This window comes from Magnolia sinica, chromosome 2 (assembly GCF_029962835.1).
Source record: "Magnolia sinica isolate HGM2019 chromosome 2, MsV1, whole genome shotgun sequence".
In the NCBI taxonomy this organism is placed as follows: Eukaryota; Viridiplantae; Streptophyta; class Magnoliopsida; order Magnoliales; family Magnoliaceae; genus Magnolia; species Magnolia sinica.
Genome location: NC_080574.1, coordinates 113,156,804 through 113,177,970, shown reverse-complemented (window position 1 = coordinate 113,177,970; position 21,167 = coordinate 113,156,804). Strand labels below are relative to the sequence as shown.

General features: G+C 38.7%; 1 protein-coding gene across 1 annotated transcript; it reads right to left on the bottom strand.

The window, feature by feature from the left end:
* Positions 1-846: 846 nt before the first annotated feature.
* On the bottom strand, positions 847-20,199 carry LOC131237409 (uncharacterized protein At5g49945-like). The gene is made up of 3 exons (XM_058235146.1): positions 19,130-20,199; positions 1,349-1,552; positions 847-1,254 (listed from the first exon to the last, which is right to left on the bottom strand). The coding sequence occupies exons 1-3, from the start codon at positions 20,162-20,164 to the stop codon at positions 1,024-1,026; spliced, it is 1,470 nt and encodes a 489-aa protein (XP_058091129.1). The 5' UTR covers positions 20,165-20,199; the 3' UTR covers positions 847-1,023.
* Positions 20,200-21,167: the final 968 nt, after the last annotated feature.

Sequence of the window (21,167 nt, the reverse complement as noted above, 5' to 3'; positions counted from 1 at the left end):
CCAATTGAGACATTCAAACATTCACAGGCGGAGAACCAGCATGCCACAGGATAAACATAGTAATTTGAAAGTTAAATAGGGAAATTCACCCAAAAAAATTTTTAAAATAAAAAATAAAATAAAATAAAAAACAAAAAATATGTTGGGCTGTGCACCCAAAAGTCCCTTATAAATTGAATATTTGTGTAAAGCCCCAGCTTGGTAGAAGTATATGTGGAGACATCATCCAAGTATCCAAGTCATCCTATTTTTACCCAAAAGTCCCTTATAAATTGAATATTTGTGTAAAGCCCCAGCTTGGTAGAAGTATATGTGGAGACATCATCCAAGTATCCGAGTCATCCAAGTAGCGGCAGGCAACATAATACCCTATGTAAGTCAATAGTGGCTAAAGTTAGCTCAAGGGTAAAAAAAGTCAAAAGAGATTATTTTCTTAATGACCATGAAACCTGAATTGGCTCAGGTTAACCCAACATGCATCCCTTTACGGGGCACGCATGGCTGCTTGCTCAGATGATCCCAACCATAGATCCATTGGGCAGTATACCATGGATGTTCAATGGTCCAAAACATGTGATACTGACCATCCAGCTGGTGGAGCCTTCAGATTAAATGGTCAGACTCTCCATATTCAACTGGAAAAATGGATCTGATGGTTGCAGTTTTGGACCACAGCTCATCCACCATGGTTGCCACCAGACAGACCACTCAGATCATCTGACCAAGTAGCCACATAGGCTGCCCATGCAGCAAAACAATCTGGATGAATGTGATTTGTGACTCGCGGGCAAGGATCTTCCATGATTGACGACAAGCGCCCAAAAATGAATTTCAGAACAGTAGATATATGTCCTGACGTCAAAGATTCAACTATTTAAAGAGAAGAATAAGGTACAGCTTGTGGGGCCTAATGGAACACTGTTAATCAAACTTTGGCTAGGAAGATGACATATAGGACCCAAGGAAACTGGGCTCTAAAACAGAAAGGTCAGAAGCTTACAGGAAAATGCAACTGGTCTAGATCTAGTGGGCACGAGTCATCTTCACTTTGGGACCGGCCTTCTTCATCTGCCTGGCGCGCTCTCTCTCTTCCTTCTTTCGAATAGCCTCAGCGCTGAGCTTCGCCTCGGCCTCCTCCATCGTCTTCCTCCTCTCTGCCTTCTTCTTCTGCAATGCTTCTTGCCTAGCAAACTGTAGTTCTTTATATGCCTCCTGGGCTGCCTTCGATCTAGCTGCTTCTGTCTTGGAGCGGGCCTGCAACATATGAATCAGAGCAAATCAACAAATGAGTCGAACTGACACCGAGCAGCCTGCAATTGGATTATGTGTTTACAGGCCCAGGACCCACCTGTGGGCTGAGTTTGTATCGCCCAATTAGATCAATATAATAGGGTACAAGGGCCACCAATCTCGTCAGGTCAGCCATGTTGTTTGCATCGGGTAGAGCAAACTTGAACATCAGCACCTTCCGGTAAGAGCCAGAGTGTTGATCGGAGAAATGCAATGAAATGAACCACTTCCCGTACTTCTCAAATGCTTTGTCGCCAAACACCTAGACAAGACCGAATTTAGATCATAAGCTATGTTATGTAATTCACTGAAATCACATCCTTGAAGAGCAACAGATAATTGCTTCAGAGAACCAGCAGCAGAGAGAATATAGCTAGCTAGCCCCAGAAAAAACATGTGTTTCCACTGGAAAAGAAAAGAAAAAAATAAAATAAAAATCCCATTTTGGAGTCGGCATCCCAAGAGGCCCTAAAGATTTGCGTATTTTGACACAACCTTGGTGGAAGTGTTTGCATGCTTCATTTTCTGACTTCTCCCTTTAGCTGCTGGTAAACATTACAATGCTAGTAAAGTTGGCTGATTTTTCACAAATAAAGTTTTTGAGCAAAAGTACGGTTTTTAAGGACATTCATGTGAAGCTTTTTTTTTTCTTCTTCTTTTTTTTTTTCTTTTTTTTTTTGGAGAAAGGAGGGAGCGCACCACCTGCATCTGAAGGTTAAGCAAAGTTCAAAATGGAGCTTCTTTTGCAGTTTTCACTTACTGTTTTGCCTGGACAAGTTGGATATCCGGACTTAAGACGGTGGCCTGACCAGATCCAAATTGAATTCACCCAGCAATATATATGCCTTACTGAAATAAATGGCCTCAAGAGTGTAGTGTAGTGAAGCAATTCATAGTTATTGCAGAATCAATTGATGCCAAAAACGATTTACTTCAAGAGAGAAGAAAAAAGAAAAAAAAAATTAAGATTCACAAACTGGGAAGAAAACTACGTGAAAAAAGAATAAATAATAAAATAAAAATAAGTTCCACAAACTGGGAAGAAAACCATGTTAATATTGAAGGGAAAAAGGAAGTGCTTATGATATCTTCATACATGCAACTCACAGTAGCATCCAATTTAGCAAAGCTGCCACATCCACAGCCAAGCCATTGGAAAGTTGGGTGAGTACTTAAATCTAGAAAGGTGGCATAAAAAGCAAAAGCAGGGTAATTTTTTTTTTTTTTTTTTTTTGTGTGTGTGTTAGCTTGTTAGTACACACCCATGTCAGTACACACACTCCATGTTAGCCACCCCCACTAGGGATCAATACCAAGACCTCTAGTGTTGAAACGAGGTATCTCCACTCAGTCTGCCAGTTGAGCTATGGATCTGGGTAAATATAACATACTAGGAACAAACCAAAATTCTGAACCAGTATGCAAGGTGGTCCTCGAGCAGAATACTGAAGCCGAAAGAAAAAAATTCAACACTTCCCTTTGCCTAAGGTATAATCTTTTGTAGCCAAGACATGCACCACACACACTAGGAGACACACTTCTGACAGAAGTTGCCACTTAAGGCACCATAGATCTTTTGTTCTTCTTCCATGTACTCCTTTTTTCTTGTCTTGTTGTCTTTTATTAGTGACTAAACACCCCTTCTCTCCTCTTTTTATTCAATTTTTCCTTTCATCATTTTCTTGATTTACTTGTACTGAATTGCTCATTACACGTGCATGTGGATCAGCATCTTTGCGAAAAGCTTTCAACTTCACACCCAAGTCACGGAACCTGTGAATCGCCAGTATGTATGGGCAATGAGGCAATGCCCCTCCTATGGGAAGGCTATACATATCATTCCGTTCTTGATCCGTGCCTGTTCATCTATAATCAAACAAAGCAATCATATTTACCCCGTGTAGTGAATCCTAGTTCTCTGTAACATGAGTCATCCATGTTTTCTCTCCCACAAAATCTACAACCAAAAGCCTCCTCTAAGAGGAACATTAGGATCTTCTACCAAAGGCTTCAGAGTATACTCGAGTCTTCAGTTCTGACAAGTGGCACCAATGGTTCAGTAATCCAGACTGCTGGTCGGTTGCATCCTGATGTGGATCAACCGTGTGACAAAAAAAACTCAAGGATTGGATGATCGTGGACTTTTAATATTGGGACGTTTTCAGTATAATGACTGTAGCTCCATATCTCTTCTTAATCATCTACCTGCAGGCCACAAATCAAAAGCTTAGGACCATCCTATCAATGATATTTGTGGGAGTGGGACGCAATCCATCCATACTTGGACACAGCAGACCAACAGTCTAGACTACTGAACCATGGGCCACACTTGCCAGAATTGAACCCGTGCACTATGCAAAGCCTCAGGTCAAGGATCCAATAATTCCTTCTAACAGAAAGGTTCATGGATCAACCTTTGCCATAATCAGTGTTTTAAATATCGACAATATCGGCCGATATATCCCACATGTGCAATGCGAAACGCATAATTAGTGGGACATATCCCACATGTTCGATCCGGTGAACATTTTTTTTTTTCCGATTATTTTTTTTTCCAGTAAATTATGTTAAATTAGTGTCAAATTGTTCCAAATCCATGATTTTTCATGTTTTACATAAAAAAATCACGGATTGGGAGCTTCGATTTTGAGATTTGGAGAAGGACCGAGTTGTGGAAAATTGAAAAAATTAAAAATTTTCTCAATTTATCTCAAATCGGTTGCAATCTTTATGTCCAAACATGAAATCAAACATGTATGTAACCTGATCTGGTGATTCTTCTTTTGCTTTTGAATGTATTGTTTGTATTTCCACACATCTTTCTTACATTTATAAATTATATGAATAAACTTTGAATACACTTACATCAATTTAGTTAGACAACACAGAGATTAGGACCCCATACAAAGAAAACCTATTATGTGCACTTTTTTTTTTTTTTTTTGTAATGTTTTGATTTGTAAGCGTCTATTGATGTCTTTTTAAACAATCGGTTGCAATCTTTATGTCCAAACATGAAATCAAACATGCATGTAACCTGATCTAGTGATTCTTCTTTTGCTTTTGAATGTATTGTTTGTATTTCCACACATCTTTCTTACATTTATAAATTATATGAATAAACTTTGAATACACTTACATCAATTTAGTTAGACAACACATAGATTAGGACCCCATACAAAGAAAACCTATTATGTGCACTTCTTTTTTTTTGTAATGTTTTGATTTGTAAGCGTCTATTGATGTCTTTTTTAACAATCGCTGAAATTTCATTGAAAATTTCAACTAATTTCCAATGTTTCCCCATGTTTCCAAAAATATCAATACATTATGTGATACAACCGATATATCCCATGCGATAACCGATATATATCTGTATCCCAAGGGTGCGATATGTAACGCGATACCGATATTTCGAACACTGGCCATAATTATATGATCCTCGACCTGGGATGTGTAGAACCCTCTGGTCCTTGATTTATACAACTGTGGCCCATGGTTTGGAGATCCAGACCGTTGACCTGATGGGACAACAGTAGACAGCCCATGTCTCAAATATCTCATCGATGGAATAATCCTAACCCTTTCCTTGGTGGACTGCAAATAGAAAGTTATGGAATTAAAACAGCTATACAAAAACATGAAAGTATGGGATGATGGCTAAGCTCTTCCACCCTAGGAGATTTTTGGGGCATCATCCAGGCAAAAAGGAGAACAATAAATCAATAGTCTAGATGACTGAACCATGGGCTCCACTTTTAGAGACTCAAACCCACAGAAACTATGCTTATCTTGGGTCAAGAATCATATGATTCCACTTTCTTTGACCTTTACTGCCCCGTATCAACTAATAAAGAAATCATGTTTCCTCCCCAGGATATCCACACCTATATGACTCAGCACCCTAGATTTGAAAGAAAAGAGTGAAACAGGACAAGGGCAACAAAGGACAAGAAGAAGAAAAGAGAGGCAATCCTTATGTCTGCCTGCTTCCCTTCCCTGAAATGTCGTGGAAAACACAGGTAAAAACCACAGATATTCAGCGATGGTGACTCATGGTCGAGGCTGAGCAACATCAGCATAATCCATCAGTGACACAAGGACTTACTACATTCCTAATGCAGTGCATCTCCACACTCATATCTTTCTCTGTATTTACAAATTGACAATCCTTTTCTGTAGAACATGCCAAAGCGCTGTAATGTTCTAAAACCTTGTTTTGCTTGAAATTACTGAACCGAGACAAGCTTAGACCCACTGACATGATTGCTAGATTTATTTATTTTTGTGGCCTTTGATCTATTTTACATGAATGGTCCCCCTTATCCCATATATCATTGAATGGGCTCCTCCTGTAGCATACTTAATTATGATTGTCATGGCCGTTCATTATGCACAAATGTGTGAGATGGTACCTATGATGCATGGATCCTTCGAATCCCTTGGTGCACCTTTGTCAGGTATGAGACAACATTGCCATCAGTATGGGATCCATGTAGATGTCGCTCAGCCGTACCCAAATTTTATGGTAAATGATATAAAAACATGTTCAAAACATAGATCAAAAATATGTTACAAAATCATAATGAGAAAGTCACCCCGCCAATACACAGTTGCCTTGGTCATGCAATAAGTGAGAATGAAATCAGACAAACCATGACATGATGTGGGTCAAAAAGGTTACTTAAGCAATCAAAATGGGTTTGCAATTCAGGACAGGATAAATTTGATTATGATAAACCTCTTGAGTGTACACAATGTAGGACAATTATCTTGGTGTGACTAAACTATCATGGATGTTGTTCATCAATTACATGGTGTATTATCCAATGATATTCTTGAGAAAAAGTTGCTCTGGGTACAACTTTTGACTTCATTGTGGTGTGTGATTTATGCTTCATGTCCTTGAGACCTTTGACTACAGGGTTCAAATGGACTGTCCCCAAGGAAACATACAGTACTTGACATGAACTAGCAGTGTTTTTACAGCGTTCTGAGCAGCCAAGGCCCGCCTTTCCGTGATCCAAACATTTCATCTGGTGGCCCCACCATGAAGGATCAGTCTTCAAAGAATTGTAAGCATCTGATTTCCGGCTTAAAATGAATGGATAAAAATAAATAAGGTCAACAATCCATACACAACTCATTGATTGTAATCAACCTATGTAATAGATTATTAGATAACACTTGATTGTAATCAACCAATGTAATAGTCTATTACATTGCACCTATAGAAGTTAAAAGAGTAAGTAATAGGATTTTATTAATAAAACTTGTATTCGGAGAGGAGATTTAGTGCACATGCACCGCAAGCTAGGGTAAAAGGTAGGAATCAACAGACAATTCTGAGAGGATATGAATGGACTAATGCAAGAAATTCCGAATGGAGAAAGGATATTTGTAGGAGGAGATATAAAATATCATATAGGAAAAGAAAGTAAAGGATATGAGAGGTTGCATGATATTTGTAGGAGGAGATCTAAAATATCATATAGGAAAAGAAAGTAAAGGATATGAGAGGTTGCATGGAGGACATGATTTTGCGAGAAGAAATGAGATGGAGAAAGCTATCCTTGATTTTGTAGTGGTATATTGTTGGGGAACCACAGAAGCACACACAGATGAATCAAGCAAAGTACTCAAATCGCACAACCAAGTTCAAACACAAACAAACCGAATTTTACATGGAAAAACCCTTGCGGGAAAAAACCACAACACAAAGCGACAGTAATGCACTATGAAAGCAGAAAATTACAAGAGATAGAGATTACCAATTCGAACAAGCCTCAAATCTTCCTCACAAGCCAAGTTATGCCCTTAAAACCCTTAGGAACGAATTTAGAAAACCTAGAATGCCACTCTTTCTACCCAAATTCCGATTACACCTGATATATATAGCATAAAATCGTATATATCACAATCGGAATAGAAAACAAATCCCGCACTTACGCAATTTTGCGCACTCGCTCGATGGCACCTTCAATGGGACTTAGATGGCATCGGCGATCTGGCAATGGCATCGAACACCTTCGATGGCATCGAGAAAACACCAAAACATTCCAGCGATAAAACATGGATTTTCCGGATTTTCCCGATGGCATCGAGTGGTCCATCGATGGCATCAACAGACCATGTTGTTTACAGATTTGAGACATCAACAACAATCTCTATGTCTTCAACATTGATTCTTCATAGCTCCTTTTCCTCATCTCTCTAATTTTGCCTTGCATCATAGCTCCACCATCATTTCTCGTGCATACTCCGTTTTCTTTTTTACGCCTTCGCCAAGCCCAGAGAAGTTGTATAGAACTTGAACTTCTCTGTGGGAACCACCTTAGTGAGCATGTCAGCCAGATTCATGCTTGTGTGAATTTTCTATAGAGTCGCGCCTTCTTCCTTAAGTACCTGTCGGATAAAATGGTGATGCACATCAATATGTTTAGTATGTGAGTGATAAACATATTTTTTTAGCCAAATTGATCGCGCTCACCCCCCCCCCCCCCCTCTTTAAAATAAAATTAAAAAAAAAAAGAGAGAGAGACTATTCCAGCCATTGATAGATAGGAGCATTATAAGAAGTCCATGACAATATATCATATCCACTACTTCTCCTCCTTCCTTCTCCCAACAACACCAAGTGGTGAATTCACCTTCTCGCATTAGCCATGTCGTAAAAATAAAAAATAAATATTTGCATCCCCTTCCTTTAGCCACACTACCATTGATCTCTACTGCCACTTGATCTCCTCTCTCATTTTCTTATTACGTTCTAGCTTTAATGCAACTCTTTTGAATTTATCCTTCATTTTTGACACGGAGATTTCTTCCTTAACATCAAGGATTGGATCTTCGATGGAATCAAGGCTTTAACGGTTTCGGTGTACCAAAATGATCTTTTTCTACTCCTTGATGAAACCTTTTGGTTTCTTCGGTTTCATAGTCAATCTATGACTGGCCCACTCTTCCACATGAATAGAGCGGCCCACCAATCCTTCACTTTTACAACAAAAACTTCCTCTTCAAGCTACATCAAGTCGAACCAAAATGGTATCGCTCCCCACAATACACAATTTGTTTCTAAAATAACAAGATAAATAGCCTGAGGTAGGCCTAGAGATAGCCACTTAGATCACCCCCAAGAAATGGTCTTCATTGTTAGTCCAGCTAAAATGGCAAACCCCACAAAGGGCAACTAGCCTATGACTATCCACCCAGTCTGAAAACTCGTTCATACCCAAGGGAGGTTCTACATCCACCTCTCCTCCCATGAGAAAATCTAATCACATTGAAATCTACACTCATGTGCCAAGGTTCACCCCCATTTATTCCTAAAGCTATTCAACTCCCATAGAAAGTCAACCATGTTGGCTTTGGATACACGGCCCATAAACTACTATAAATTTCCACATGAAGCTCATGTTAATTTCTTATAAGAGAATAGAAACTATAAATTGCCCCACAAGCTCATCCAATTTACAAACTGCATCCGCTCTCCAATCCACTACTATGCCTCCTAATGCCCAAATAGAATCCAGCAAAACCAGTTCGAACTATTGCGCCCACAATAAAAATGGGGGGAAACATATCAAAAGGTTGAGATATTTACCTAATGCATTTTGTCTACAAGAATGGAATAACGATTTGCATCTCCTCCTTCTCAACTGTACAAATCCCACGTATTTGTGATCTCTTCACAAGATAGTATGTCCACTTGGCATTCGATGTGAGAAGATTTATTCTTGAAACCTACTGATTACCTTTCCCTCATTTTTCATTCAACCCCCCATTTGCACCTCCTCAACCTTACGAATCTTGCATATTTGTGATCCTTCACTAGATAGTCCATCCACCTAACATTCCATGTGAGAAGATTCATTCTTGAAAACGACTGATTACCTCTACCTCATTTTCTTATTTAATTTCGAAACTCACTCCTAGGAGATGAGCATGACTAATCTTCCCCCATTATCGTAGTTGACTGATGAATTAAGACTCATCAATTTACGATTTCCTCTTAAGGGCTATTCGGAAAGTTGGCAATAAAATCAATTTCAACAGATATAGAGCTTTTTTAATGTTTGTATTGTAAAAAGCAGCTATGGAAATTGACTATCATTATTATGCTTTTCCACGAAAAATGAGTGAATTGGTTTCTTCCCAAAAAAGTCAATCCATAGGCATTTCCACAATAATGAGAAACACCTCTTGTAGTTGATCATTGACTTTTCAACATTTCCATTAAAATTAACTGTGCAAGATAAACAATATATATTGACCATTGACCTTCAATATTTCCGTAATTTTCCACGTTATCCACTTTCCAACAAGTTTTCCATATCCGTGTTTTGGTTCTTCATATTGAAATACCTCCTTGGTTTCTTCTTGTATAATTTTGCACCAAATTAATATTCTACTTCTCCCTTTCTTCGAGGAAATTAAATAGAGCTTGAGAGTGGTAGACTGAGTGAAAGATACCTCGTTTCAACACTTGAGGTCTTGGTATCGATCCCGAGTGGGGGTGGCTAACAGTTACGCGTCAACTGACAGTGGGGGTGTACTAACAAGCTAACCAAAAAAAAAAAAAAAAACAAAATAGAGCTTGAGATTGTCTTCTTTCTTCCCAAAAGACGCTCCAACTGCTTTACCCACCTAGATCAAAGTCTCAAAAGCCCATTGTTGCCTCCCCCTTACCTCATGCACCCTTCCCCTATACACTCAATCCGACTCATCTACATCCACTTCCTGAAGTGTCGATGCAATACTTCCATTTATGTGGCTTTGTCCCCATGACATCCCCCAAATCACTAGCCTCTCCTTGCCACATTTTATCACCGTCCTTGTGCCACAGTCGGCAATTACCACTTGTGGATGCTAAACATTCTTATCTCTTTTTACCAACTATGGACAAATTTTCTTGAGCAGTTTGTCAGTGAAAAATCTCCCACCATTTAACATTTCCTCCACTTCATGTACCAAAGGTCCCAAGTTAAAATAATGTGCTCAAGTCGCACACCTAATCTGGTATCTTTTTAGGAAATTAAAATTTAGAAGATCGAAACAAGTATAGTTTAAACCAAAAAGGGAGGTAAGAAGTGCAATTAGGCCTCTCTACATTTTATGTGGAGAGGGCATCATGTGGCATTGTAGTGATTTGGGATCTGGATCTTATTCAGTTTCGCTTCCTTTCGGTTTTCCCATTACTACGATAATTGGCTGGAAATGGGTAATGATTACTTACCCCTATAATTATGTGGGGACATCACTTACAGTTGACTACAATGATTACATTATACCATTGTTTGTTTTACAGGGGTATCACTATAAAAATGGGCCTTTTGGTATGTAAAAATGTAATGATTACAATTTCCTGTACATTTGTATTTGACTCGTTTTGTGTCATAATTCTCTCTTAAACAAACACCCTGAAAAGATAACTATGGCCCATTTACTTTGAATTAAACCGGAAATTGGAAACCAAACACGACCTTAGAGGAAGTGGGACATGACTCGAGATGGCATTCACAGCAATCTTTTTTATCAATATTGTTTTATTTAAAGGGGTGTTCAGGCAAGAAGAATCCTAAACACGAATATAAACAACCCCTAGAAATTGGTCAACGTGGAAAATAATAGAAATATTGAAAGGTCAATTGTCAATATACATTGTTTGTTTCATTGGTTTATTTCAATGAAAATGTTAAAATGTCAATGGTCAACAGCGAGAGGCTTCTCATATAGTTATGGAAATGCCCATGGATTAGCTTTTTTAGAAGAAATTAATTTCCTCATATTCTGAGGAAAAGCGTAATAATGAAGATCAATTTTCACAACTACTTTTTACAATATAGATAGTAGAAAACCCCATATCCATGGAACTGACTTGATTTTCAATAATTTTAATGTTTGCAAACACGGCCTGAGTTTCATTATCAAACAACAATCATTCAACAATCCATACGTACCTCCACTACTAATAACTTTTAATGAAAACATCCTCATTGATCTCTCTATGCTTTTGAATGGTGGAGCCAAGTTAATGGGGGCGGAAAAAAATCACTTTGAGGATCCACCTAGCTATCAGTGTTAACTAAAGCCTCACCCCTATTACTATTCCCTCTAAACCTACTAAAGTTACAGTTAAATACAGTCTTGGTTCTAACAAAACACTAGAGCCTTAGACCAAAACCTCTGATTTAGTGGTTTATCCCTCCCTGGTCTCATCAACCAGCACCACTTCATCTGCAAAGAACATACACCAAGAGACTTCATCCCACCTATTGGCGGTTAATAAGATAAATTTTACAACTTCTCCTGACAACCCTTATCAAGCCACAAAAGCAGCAAAGACAGGAAATAGAGGGAAGACGTGAAGGCAATACTTAAAAAATAAATAAATAAATAGAGGCAAGAGAAGGTACGGGAGTGAAACAAAAAGGAAATAAGCATCATTTTTTGTTTTGTTTTTAGTTTTGAGTTTTGATGCAAGAAGGAATGACTATTAACGTAAAAGATTTTCATAAGAGAGGACAAGTGACTTTGGAATTGTGATAATTTAGGACGGTTTTTGGTTAAATCGTTCCATTTATCCATTACTAGTTCTCTCTCTTCTAGGATTCAGGGTCCTATTCATCACATTAGGTGGTACCTTCGGGCATCTTTGTCCTGCCCTTTTCTTGGTTAATTGGTAAGAACGAGGTGCTTGCAATCAGTGTTCAGAGTATCAGTATCATTACATGTATCAATGACTTGGGATATAGAAATATGTAATGATATCTTCGATAATATCACAAATACCATCTAAGATATCCGTCTGATGGAAACATTAGAAAATGGTGGAATTTTCTAGTGATAGCTCAACAAATGTTAAAAACCATGATTACACACTTAGAACTCAAAATATACAAAAATAATTGCACATAATAGGTTTCCATTGTATTACACTATCAGATAAAAATATTTAATGTAGAAATATGACGCTAATGCACTAATTTTTAAGAAATAATGCAATAATTCAACACACATAATGCACTAATTTAAAACATCCCTGGGAAAGATCCCACAAAAAAGTTCAAATAAATTGGGTTTTACAAGTACTTTTTGTTGGATTCTACAGATATTAACACTGATATTGTCAATAATATCACATGATATCAATGATACAATATAGGAGAAATTGTAGCAAAGGTGCAAGCTACATGTAGAGAGAAGAGAGAAGGCACAAATGGTTTCAACAATGGGCAACCCATCTCCACTTTTTCGTATGTTGTGGCGCACCACGCTTTAGATATGCCTCCATTTTGGGCTCATATCCTAACATATGAGCCAACACAACAAACGACATCGATTTCACACAAATATCACAATGGGCCCCCATAGAGCTTTTGTTGCAGTCTCCCTGCTACTATGCTTCGTGCAAGCTACATGCAAAGAGAAGTTCTACGGTCTAATTGCATTAGGGAATTGAAAAGATGCAAAAAAACTCTAACCACCGCAATCTTTTTGTGGGTGAAATGTGAATTTACGCCGAACAACAACCACATTTTCCAATTCCCAAAATACCCATGATTTCATATAAAATGTCTTCCCATGTCCTTTGAAAATTTAAAGTTTTTTGCCCTATGAAACTAATTGAGGGGGCAAATTTTTCCAAAAGATGCTCACACTATATATAGTATGGATTATCAAATGACATTTTACAAATTTTATTTTACCTACAATACATGTATCGTTGATCCAATGATGCCAATAATATCACCAATATTATTAATAATATTGGCAACACCAGGAACACTGCTTACAATCAATGACCTGAGAAGAAGGAACATGATCATTCTAAATGGGTGTATCTTATGTCAAAGAGAAGCAAAGTCGGAGGACCAGTTATTCATGCACTGCCCCTTCGCATTGGAGGTTCAAGTAAAATGGGTTATGCCATGCTCGATTGGAGAGTTATGGCACAACATGATTGGCATGAAGGAGATCTTCCTTAAGCCAGCTAATCCTCACCAATTTGTGGAAAATACGTTTGAACGTAACAATTGGAGGTCTCAAGATAAGTCCAACTCAACAAGGATTGTCTTTTGGAAAGCAAGAAGGCTAGCAATAAAGTAGGATACATTGCTCAAGTTCTTTGCAAATAAGGCTAATGACTTATTCTCAGGTTCTTATTGGTTTCTTCACCTTCGTATTGTCAAGATGATGCCTTATCATCCTCTTTGTATTTCTTTCACATTTTTCCAATAAAATTTTGTTGTCTCCTCAAAAAAGAGACGTGACACTTGTAGAAAGAGAAAAAGTAATGTGGAATTGGGCTTAAGAGCTAAGTACATGGGAATAATGTGTTTAAGTATTGACAAGACACGTGATTAGATAAAATTCAAAGTTGAATTGTGCAAGGAGAAGCATATAAAGAATGGAAGACAATCATTTCCATAATTAAGATGGATATATCAACCAATCTCCATTTTGTGAAAAGCAAAAGGCCCTAATCAACTGACAATCAAGGTATTGAAAAATGGTATTCACAAAATGTGAAGAGCACAAAGCTTTAATCAACTGGCAACCAAGGTGTTCAAAATGGTTACATAACAGCCGTTACATAATGATAATGATTCGAGCCGTTACACATTATGAGGTTGTAACAACCCGTTCCGAAAAAATCGGACCGTAACGGCCCTGTAATAGTCCGTTATGATCCAAATGACCCACCATATAAGCCCCCATGGGCTATTTTCACCATTTTTTGTCATTTCTCCTCCACTTTTTGATATCTTTGATTCTCGAGACTATTTTTAACCCTTTTTCAACTAGATTTGTGCAATCCTTAAATATTTAAGCAGTTTTCAATGTTAAAGATCCGGGGCCAAATTTAGGGAAAAAAATTTTAAAATCTATAAATTTATTAATTCAACTTTTTTTGAAAGATTTTTTTTTATGATGACAACGTGTCCCCACCCCTTATTAAGGCAAGACTAATCTCTGTGGATGCACGCAATCACCCGCAAACCACGTGCATCAGGTAAAGCACGAGGAGGGGAATCGAACTCGTGTCTTTGGATTATTAATTCAACATTATATTACTAAGTAGACCAAATTTTGCTAAATTCATGTTCGATTTGACCATGTCTGTATAATTCTTCAACTTTTTTATTTTTGTTGGTTTTTATATAATTTCCAGCAATTTTTTATTTTATGTAAAATACATAGTGTAGATCGTTCAAATACATGCATGGAGTTTAGATCATTCATGCACTAAATCAGCATTTTTCATCTCTTTTTCTTTCTTTTCTTTTTTTGGTATTTTTTGTAATTTTAGATCATTTTTTGAATGAATATAAGGTCAAATTTTTTTTTTCAAAATTTTTTTTTTCTCAAATTTCTTGGGGGGAATGATGTCAAATGCTTAGAGATATGCATTAGCAAGATGAATCCCATAGATTGCATTAATTTTGGCCTGGTTTGGGTTGAGTCCCAAATCGGCCCGAGGCTATTCATCCGAATTTAGTTGTATTTTTATCTCAAATCTCTTGAGAGATGGTGTCAAATAGTTAGGGATATTCATTGGTGGACTGATTTTCACATATTGCATGAATTTCAGGTCGTTTTGGGGGCATTCAAGTGGTCCCAAATCGACCTGATACCATTCATCCAAATTTAATTTTTAATTTTTTTTCCTCCAATTTCTTGAAGGAAATGGTGTCAAATGGTTAGGGATAAGCATTAGTGTGATGAGTTCCACATACTACATGAATTTCGGGCCACGGAGGCATTCGAGTGTTCTTAAATCAGCCCGACACTATTCATCCTAATTTAATTTTAAATTTTTACCTCAAATTTCTTGAAGAAAATGGTTCTAATGGTTAAGGATACACATTAGTGGGGTACGTTCCATAGGTTGCATGAATTTTGGGCCATCATGAGGGCATTCGAGTGGTCCTAAATCAGTTATACTGTGATTGTTTGTGGTAAAATGACTATATAATTATCTCATCATTAGATTCATGTCAAATGTAATCTTATTAATATTGAATCACTGATATGATATTAGATCTTTAGAAATATGAATTTCGAAGGTTGTTTAAGCCTCTCTGGTTAATAAAACATCAAGCAGCCTGAGACAACATTCTTACCAAAGAATGGTCCACTATGCCATCATAAACATGTTCAAAACTATAAAAGAATATACATTTGGAAACCTCTCATTTTTTTAGAATTTTTCAGATATCTTTGCAAATTTTTTTCTTTAAAAAAAACAAAATAATCAATCGTTACATGGTCACAATGGCCATTACAAGGGCCATAATGGTCGTTACAACCCATAACGTAACAATTGTGTGGCCCTCCATTGCCATTATGGAATACCTTGACAATATCATTTTCTAGATCCTTTTTTTAAGGATAATAGTGATTGTTTTTATTGATTAGTTGCCATGACAAATATCAAAGCAACAAAGAATATATCCTAAAAAACAAATCAGATTACAGCCTAGAACCACAACCCAAACATAGAAGACATTTCATAAACATTTACATTGGAGTCCCTGACATCCTAAATACCCATTCTACTACCTCTCTCATGGACGACTACCGCACTATCTCTTCCCACAATCAACATTTATTGCGAAAGCATTGATTTTCGCACTCTCTCCAAGTATTCCATAGGAGTGTTAGCAAGACGAGATGCTATGTCAGTAGCCCAAGGAGTTGGTGATGAGAACATCAGAGCACCATACCAAAGGAAGGCTAAGTCAATCTCCTTATGGCTAGACGACTGTTACATGGGGTCCACATGGCCCAATTTACATTCCTAGCCACGTTGAAAACCCCACATGCAAGTTCATGCGTCTTTTAAGACCCTACACTAGGAAGATGCACGTGGGCTGCATATAGGACCTTGGCGGACACAATGATCGGACCGTTAGATCATCATCGTCGGACATCTTGATAGTGGACCCCATGGGCCACGAAATTGTTTAGTTATTTAGATTATTTACATGCTTCATTATTTTTAGTTTAGCTTATATTTGTATTGACATTAGAGAGTTAGGAACAACTTTTAATTTATTAAGCATCTTTATGTTAAGAATCTTATCTGGGAGCATCTTTTTGTAAGAAGTCTTTTCTGAAACTATAAAAGAAAAAGATGGGTGTATGAAGCCCTAATGCCATTATTTTGGAGGGAAAAAAATTTGTGTTATCTTCTTTATGTGATTTGAAGAATACTTCATGTGATTTGAAGCTTGGATGTGGTGTGATTCCATTCCCCATTCAACGGAGGTGCGAGGCTTCCATCTATCATCTTCCTTCTCTCTTCATTTCTATCCAAAAAAGGTATTTTCCCAAAAACTTCATCTCTCTTCTTCACTTCCTATCCAAGACCATCCAAATCATATTTTTCTTCAACTTTTCATCGAAATCAACCATTGAGAACCCAAAAAACACTAGCCAACGACACACACGTGCGAGCCCCCTAGGCTGACCGTACGGACAACCAGTCAATCATTTGATTTCCCCTTGCTTCCCACATCAAAACCCCTTGATTCCCCATTCATAACCCTACCTTAAACCATAGATCTCCAATTTCCTACTTTCCCCAATTTCTAAAAACCCTAATTCCAAAATCTTCAACTTCCAGGATCGTACGGACAACCCTATGCTAAATTAGAAGCTTCATCCTTCCATCGGGCCTAGTTTTAATTGATTTATGTGATTTCTTAGCATAAATTCAATTTTATTTCCTATTGTTTACTCTTAATTACTTGGTGGGTTAGCATTTTTTGTTAATTGAATTACTTTATGGACTCTTACATAATCTTCATGTTACATGCTAGCATTAAATCATGTGTTCCGCATCAATTGGGCTTCCATGCCAAGCCCAAAACAATTCGAACCGATTGAGGTATAGCCCACTAGTACCAAAAGCTTGTAGGAACAGGTACCATATATGTTGCACAAATGAGCAATGCAACACTCATTAAAGGCCCACTAGATAAACATTCTAGACAACCAAAAAATAAAAAATTTTAAAAAGTGTGCTCTACCTATAATGTTGCAAGACAAGCAAAAATAATAAATAATAAAGATGAAGAAGAAGAAAGAAAGAAAGAGAAAGGAAAAAGTCATTTCACTCAGCCAACCATTACATATTTCCTCTAAGGACTCGTTTGGAAGCTTAATGTAGGTAAATGGGAAATGGAATTGGAGGTAAATGAATTGGGAGTAAATGGCTTGCTCATATGTGTTTGGATGGAAGTAAATGAAATGCATTTCAAATCCAAATATTCTGCTTGGATGAAGTACATGGGAGGAATTGGAATGCATTGGAATTTTTCAATACATTCATAAGAACATATGTGATATCCCAAGCTTTAATATCTCCAATTAGTGTACATAAGTGATATTTAACGGAATGATTGTAATAAGCCCATTAGAATATATACTTTAGCAAAAAATGAGGAAATTCCAAGCCTCATGTGGGCCACAAATGTAAGGATCACAAACAAGCAACTTGCCAACATTTTTTAACCATCCATTTAGACGGTCAACCTTTGGACAGTTTGGATCATTCTATTCGTGTGATATTAGTGATGCAGCCGATAATTGGATTGTTTTGAAGTATCGTCAATGTACCACATGTATGGCGGACATGTGCGTAATGGCACTTTTGTTTACTCATGCGACTCTCAAAGGCAGCTCAAAAGGGGCATATCGCCCCCATTTACTTCCAAATCCTCTCTCAGAGATAAGATTTCATTTACATGCCCATTTACTCCCATTTCATTTCATTTCCATGCATTTACTCTCATCCAAATACACCTCAAATTCCATTTACCTCCATTTACTGCCAATTTTCCCCATTTATCTCCATTTACTCCCATCCAAATGGCCCCTAATCGAAGCCATGTGCCATATTCAAAAACTATCCAAAATAGTTCAAGGGTTGTTTGGATGGGAGTAAATGGAGGTAAATGGTATTTAAGGTGTGTTTGGATAGGAGTAAATGCAAGTAAATGAAATGAAATGAGAGTAAATGTGCATGCAAATGAAATCCTCTCTACAAGAAGGATTTGGAAGTAAATGGGGTGAAATGCCTTTTTGAGCTCCATTGGAGAATTGCACGTGTAAACAAAGATGCCGCTATGCACATGTCCACCATACACATGCCACACTAATGATACTCCAAAATCATCCAAATATCGGCTACATCACTAAAATCACAACAAAAGAATGATCCAAACCGTCCAAAGGATGGTTTAAAACGTTGGCAAGTCGCTTGTTTGTAATCCTTATGTTTGTGGCCTACCCAAGGCTCGAAATTTCCTCATTTTTTGCTATATATTTCAATGGGCTCATTACAATCATTCTATTGAATATCGCAAATGCATACTACGTTGGGATATTAAAGCTGATTTGGGATATCACACATATTCTTGTGAATATATTAAAAAAATTCAAATGCATTCCAATTCCTCCCATTTACTCCCATCCAAACAGAATTTTTTGATTTCAAGTGCATTTCATTTACTCCCATCCAAACACAACTGTGTAAGCCATTTACTCCCAATTCCTCCAAATCCATTTCCCATTTACTTCCATTCACATGCTCCCAAACGAGCCCTAAGAGTAACTGCTATTACTCAAATCAGGATCTTCGGCAGCCAAAACATCACAGCACTCCACAGAACTAATGATATTTTTATAACTCCAGAATCAGTATTGATGAAACCATATGCAGTAAAGAAAACTAAATGATCCAGTTGAAGGGAAAAAAAAAAAGTCAAAATAGAAAAAGAAAAAAAAAAGAAAATAACTAGATCAAGCTCATTCAAATGATTCACACCTGTTCGAGCACAGCCTCTGTGACAAGATCCCCTGCTACTTCCTTCGATTCTGCCACCACTGCCAGATCCTCTGCGACCCACTTTCGGCCTGCAGGCACCGACACCAAATTCGCATACCGCTGAAGATCCCTCACCTCCTTCTGCATCGCTTTCGCAGCCTTCTTCCTCGCCAATGCAAAAACCACCTGATCCATGCTGTCCTCGTTCATGTAGACCTCAAACGTGATCAAATCTTTGCTTGGGACGATCAGATTATAGATCCTCGCGATCAGATCGTGCCTGCACTTGAGCTCCATCGTAGCAAGCAGGCCCTGGCAGAAGCGCCGCCCGCTTGCATAGAACTTGAACACATCCTGTCCTTCTTTCAGCAGCAGTGGGGTGTCGTTCCCATCGCCGGTGCCCAAAAGGCTGAAATTCTTCTCAAAGATCGTATCCTTGGTCGCGAACTTCGCGGCCCACGCCAGCGCAATGTTCTCATTCTCACGCTTCCCGGTGAAGTAGTTAAGGATGAAAGCGATGAGGAAGGAGACGGACACAATCTCAATGGTGTAAGAGCGGGGGGCTGGCGGTTTCGACGGCGAGATAGGATCGGACGGCTGAGATGAGGCAGGCGTCGGATCGGCGGAGGGAAATTCGGACGGGACCGGATCAGTGACTACAGGGAGGCCTTCAAATTCATCTTCATCCCAATACTCGAAGGACGGCGCAGACGAAGAAGGTTTTGGGGAGGGAGGATCGGACGGCTGGGATTTCAAAGGCGGGCCGTGGTCGGTCTCTTCAAAGTGGGATTGGGTGAGAGTGGGAGGGGGGAGGGGTAGATCGGTAATTAAGGAAGGATCGGAGGGATTTTCTTCTTCGTCTTCGTCGGCTTCAAAGCCTTCGAAGTGAGGGGAAAGAGCAGAGCAGCGGTAGAGGTGTTGGGAGAGGAGGGAGACGATGGACATTAGGGCGAGGTAGTATAAAAGGGTGTCCCCGCGGGGTAGGAGGAAGGAGGAGATCGGTGCGGACCACATAGACGTTGTTGCCTTCGCCATGGTTGGAGACAGAGGGGGAGGGGGGGAGTTGATGTAAGGAGAAGACTGGGGTATACTATATATTGATGGGGGTGCACCAGTGGTACCGGGACCACCGTAAGCTGCGGTCCCACTGGTAAGAAGTGGATCCTACGTGATATATATATGAAATCTAATCCGTCCATCCAATGATTCGTGTTACTTTACTTCCATAGATAAAAACTTGGCACGAACGGAAACATTAGTGGGTAACAGAACAAGGGACAAGTTAAGAGGGAATTCCCACCCTTGGTCTGAATGGTGGTCCAACGTGTTGTCTATACGGAATCCAGGCCGTCCAGACCCGTTGTCTGCTCTCGATGGATGGTTGTAATAAACATTAGTCTCTTTCCTCAACTCATATGGGCACTGGTTGAGAGTCAAGTGTAGATGTCTCCTCCCTACATTTCCTTGTTTCTATGGACCATCAGAGTTTATGATCAATCTGATATCTGGATCTTATGGGTAACGGAAGAGAACTCATCCAATGGACGGGTTGGATTTAGAGCATACACATCACGTGGGCCCAACATCTTCTCCGTAACACGGTAAGCTTCCGTGGTGCGTATACCTGTGCAGAGCTCACCATTTCACCTGGAGTACCGAACTGTCCGTGAGGAGAACTGTGAAGATATCAAAGACGGTGAATGCTTGATTGAGAATGACTACACCGTGAGGTGTGAAAGGAGAGTGCCTTCCCGTTTACCTCGGACGCGGATTGCGTAGTACCCCCGCTCGTCCTTAGCTCCGAACGGACAGTTCTGTGGGCGGGCCCACCGTGATGGATCTGTACATCTAAACTGTCTATCCCTTTTCTCATATTATTTTAAGGGACAAAAAAAAAATGAGACAGATCCAACAATCAAACGGACCACACCGAAGGTTATTCTTACATTTAATGCAACTGAAATTTAATGCTTTGCACATTTTAATGCAACCAAACTTATTATTTGGTGTGGTCCACATGAGCGTTGGATATATCTCA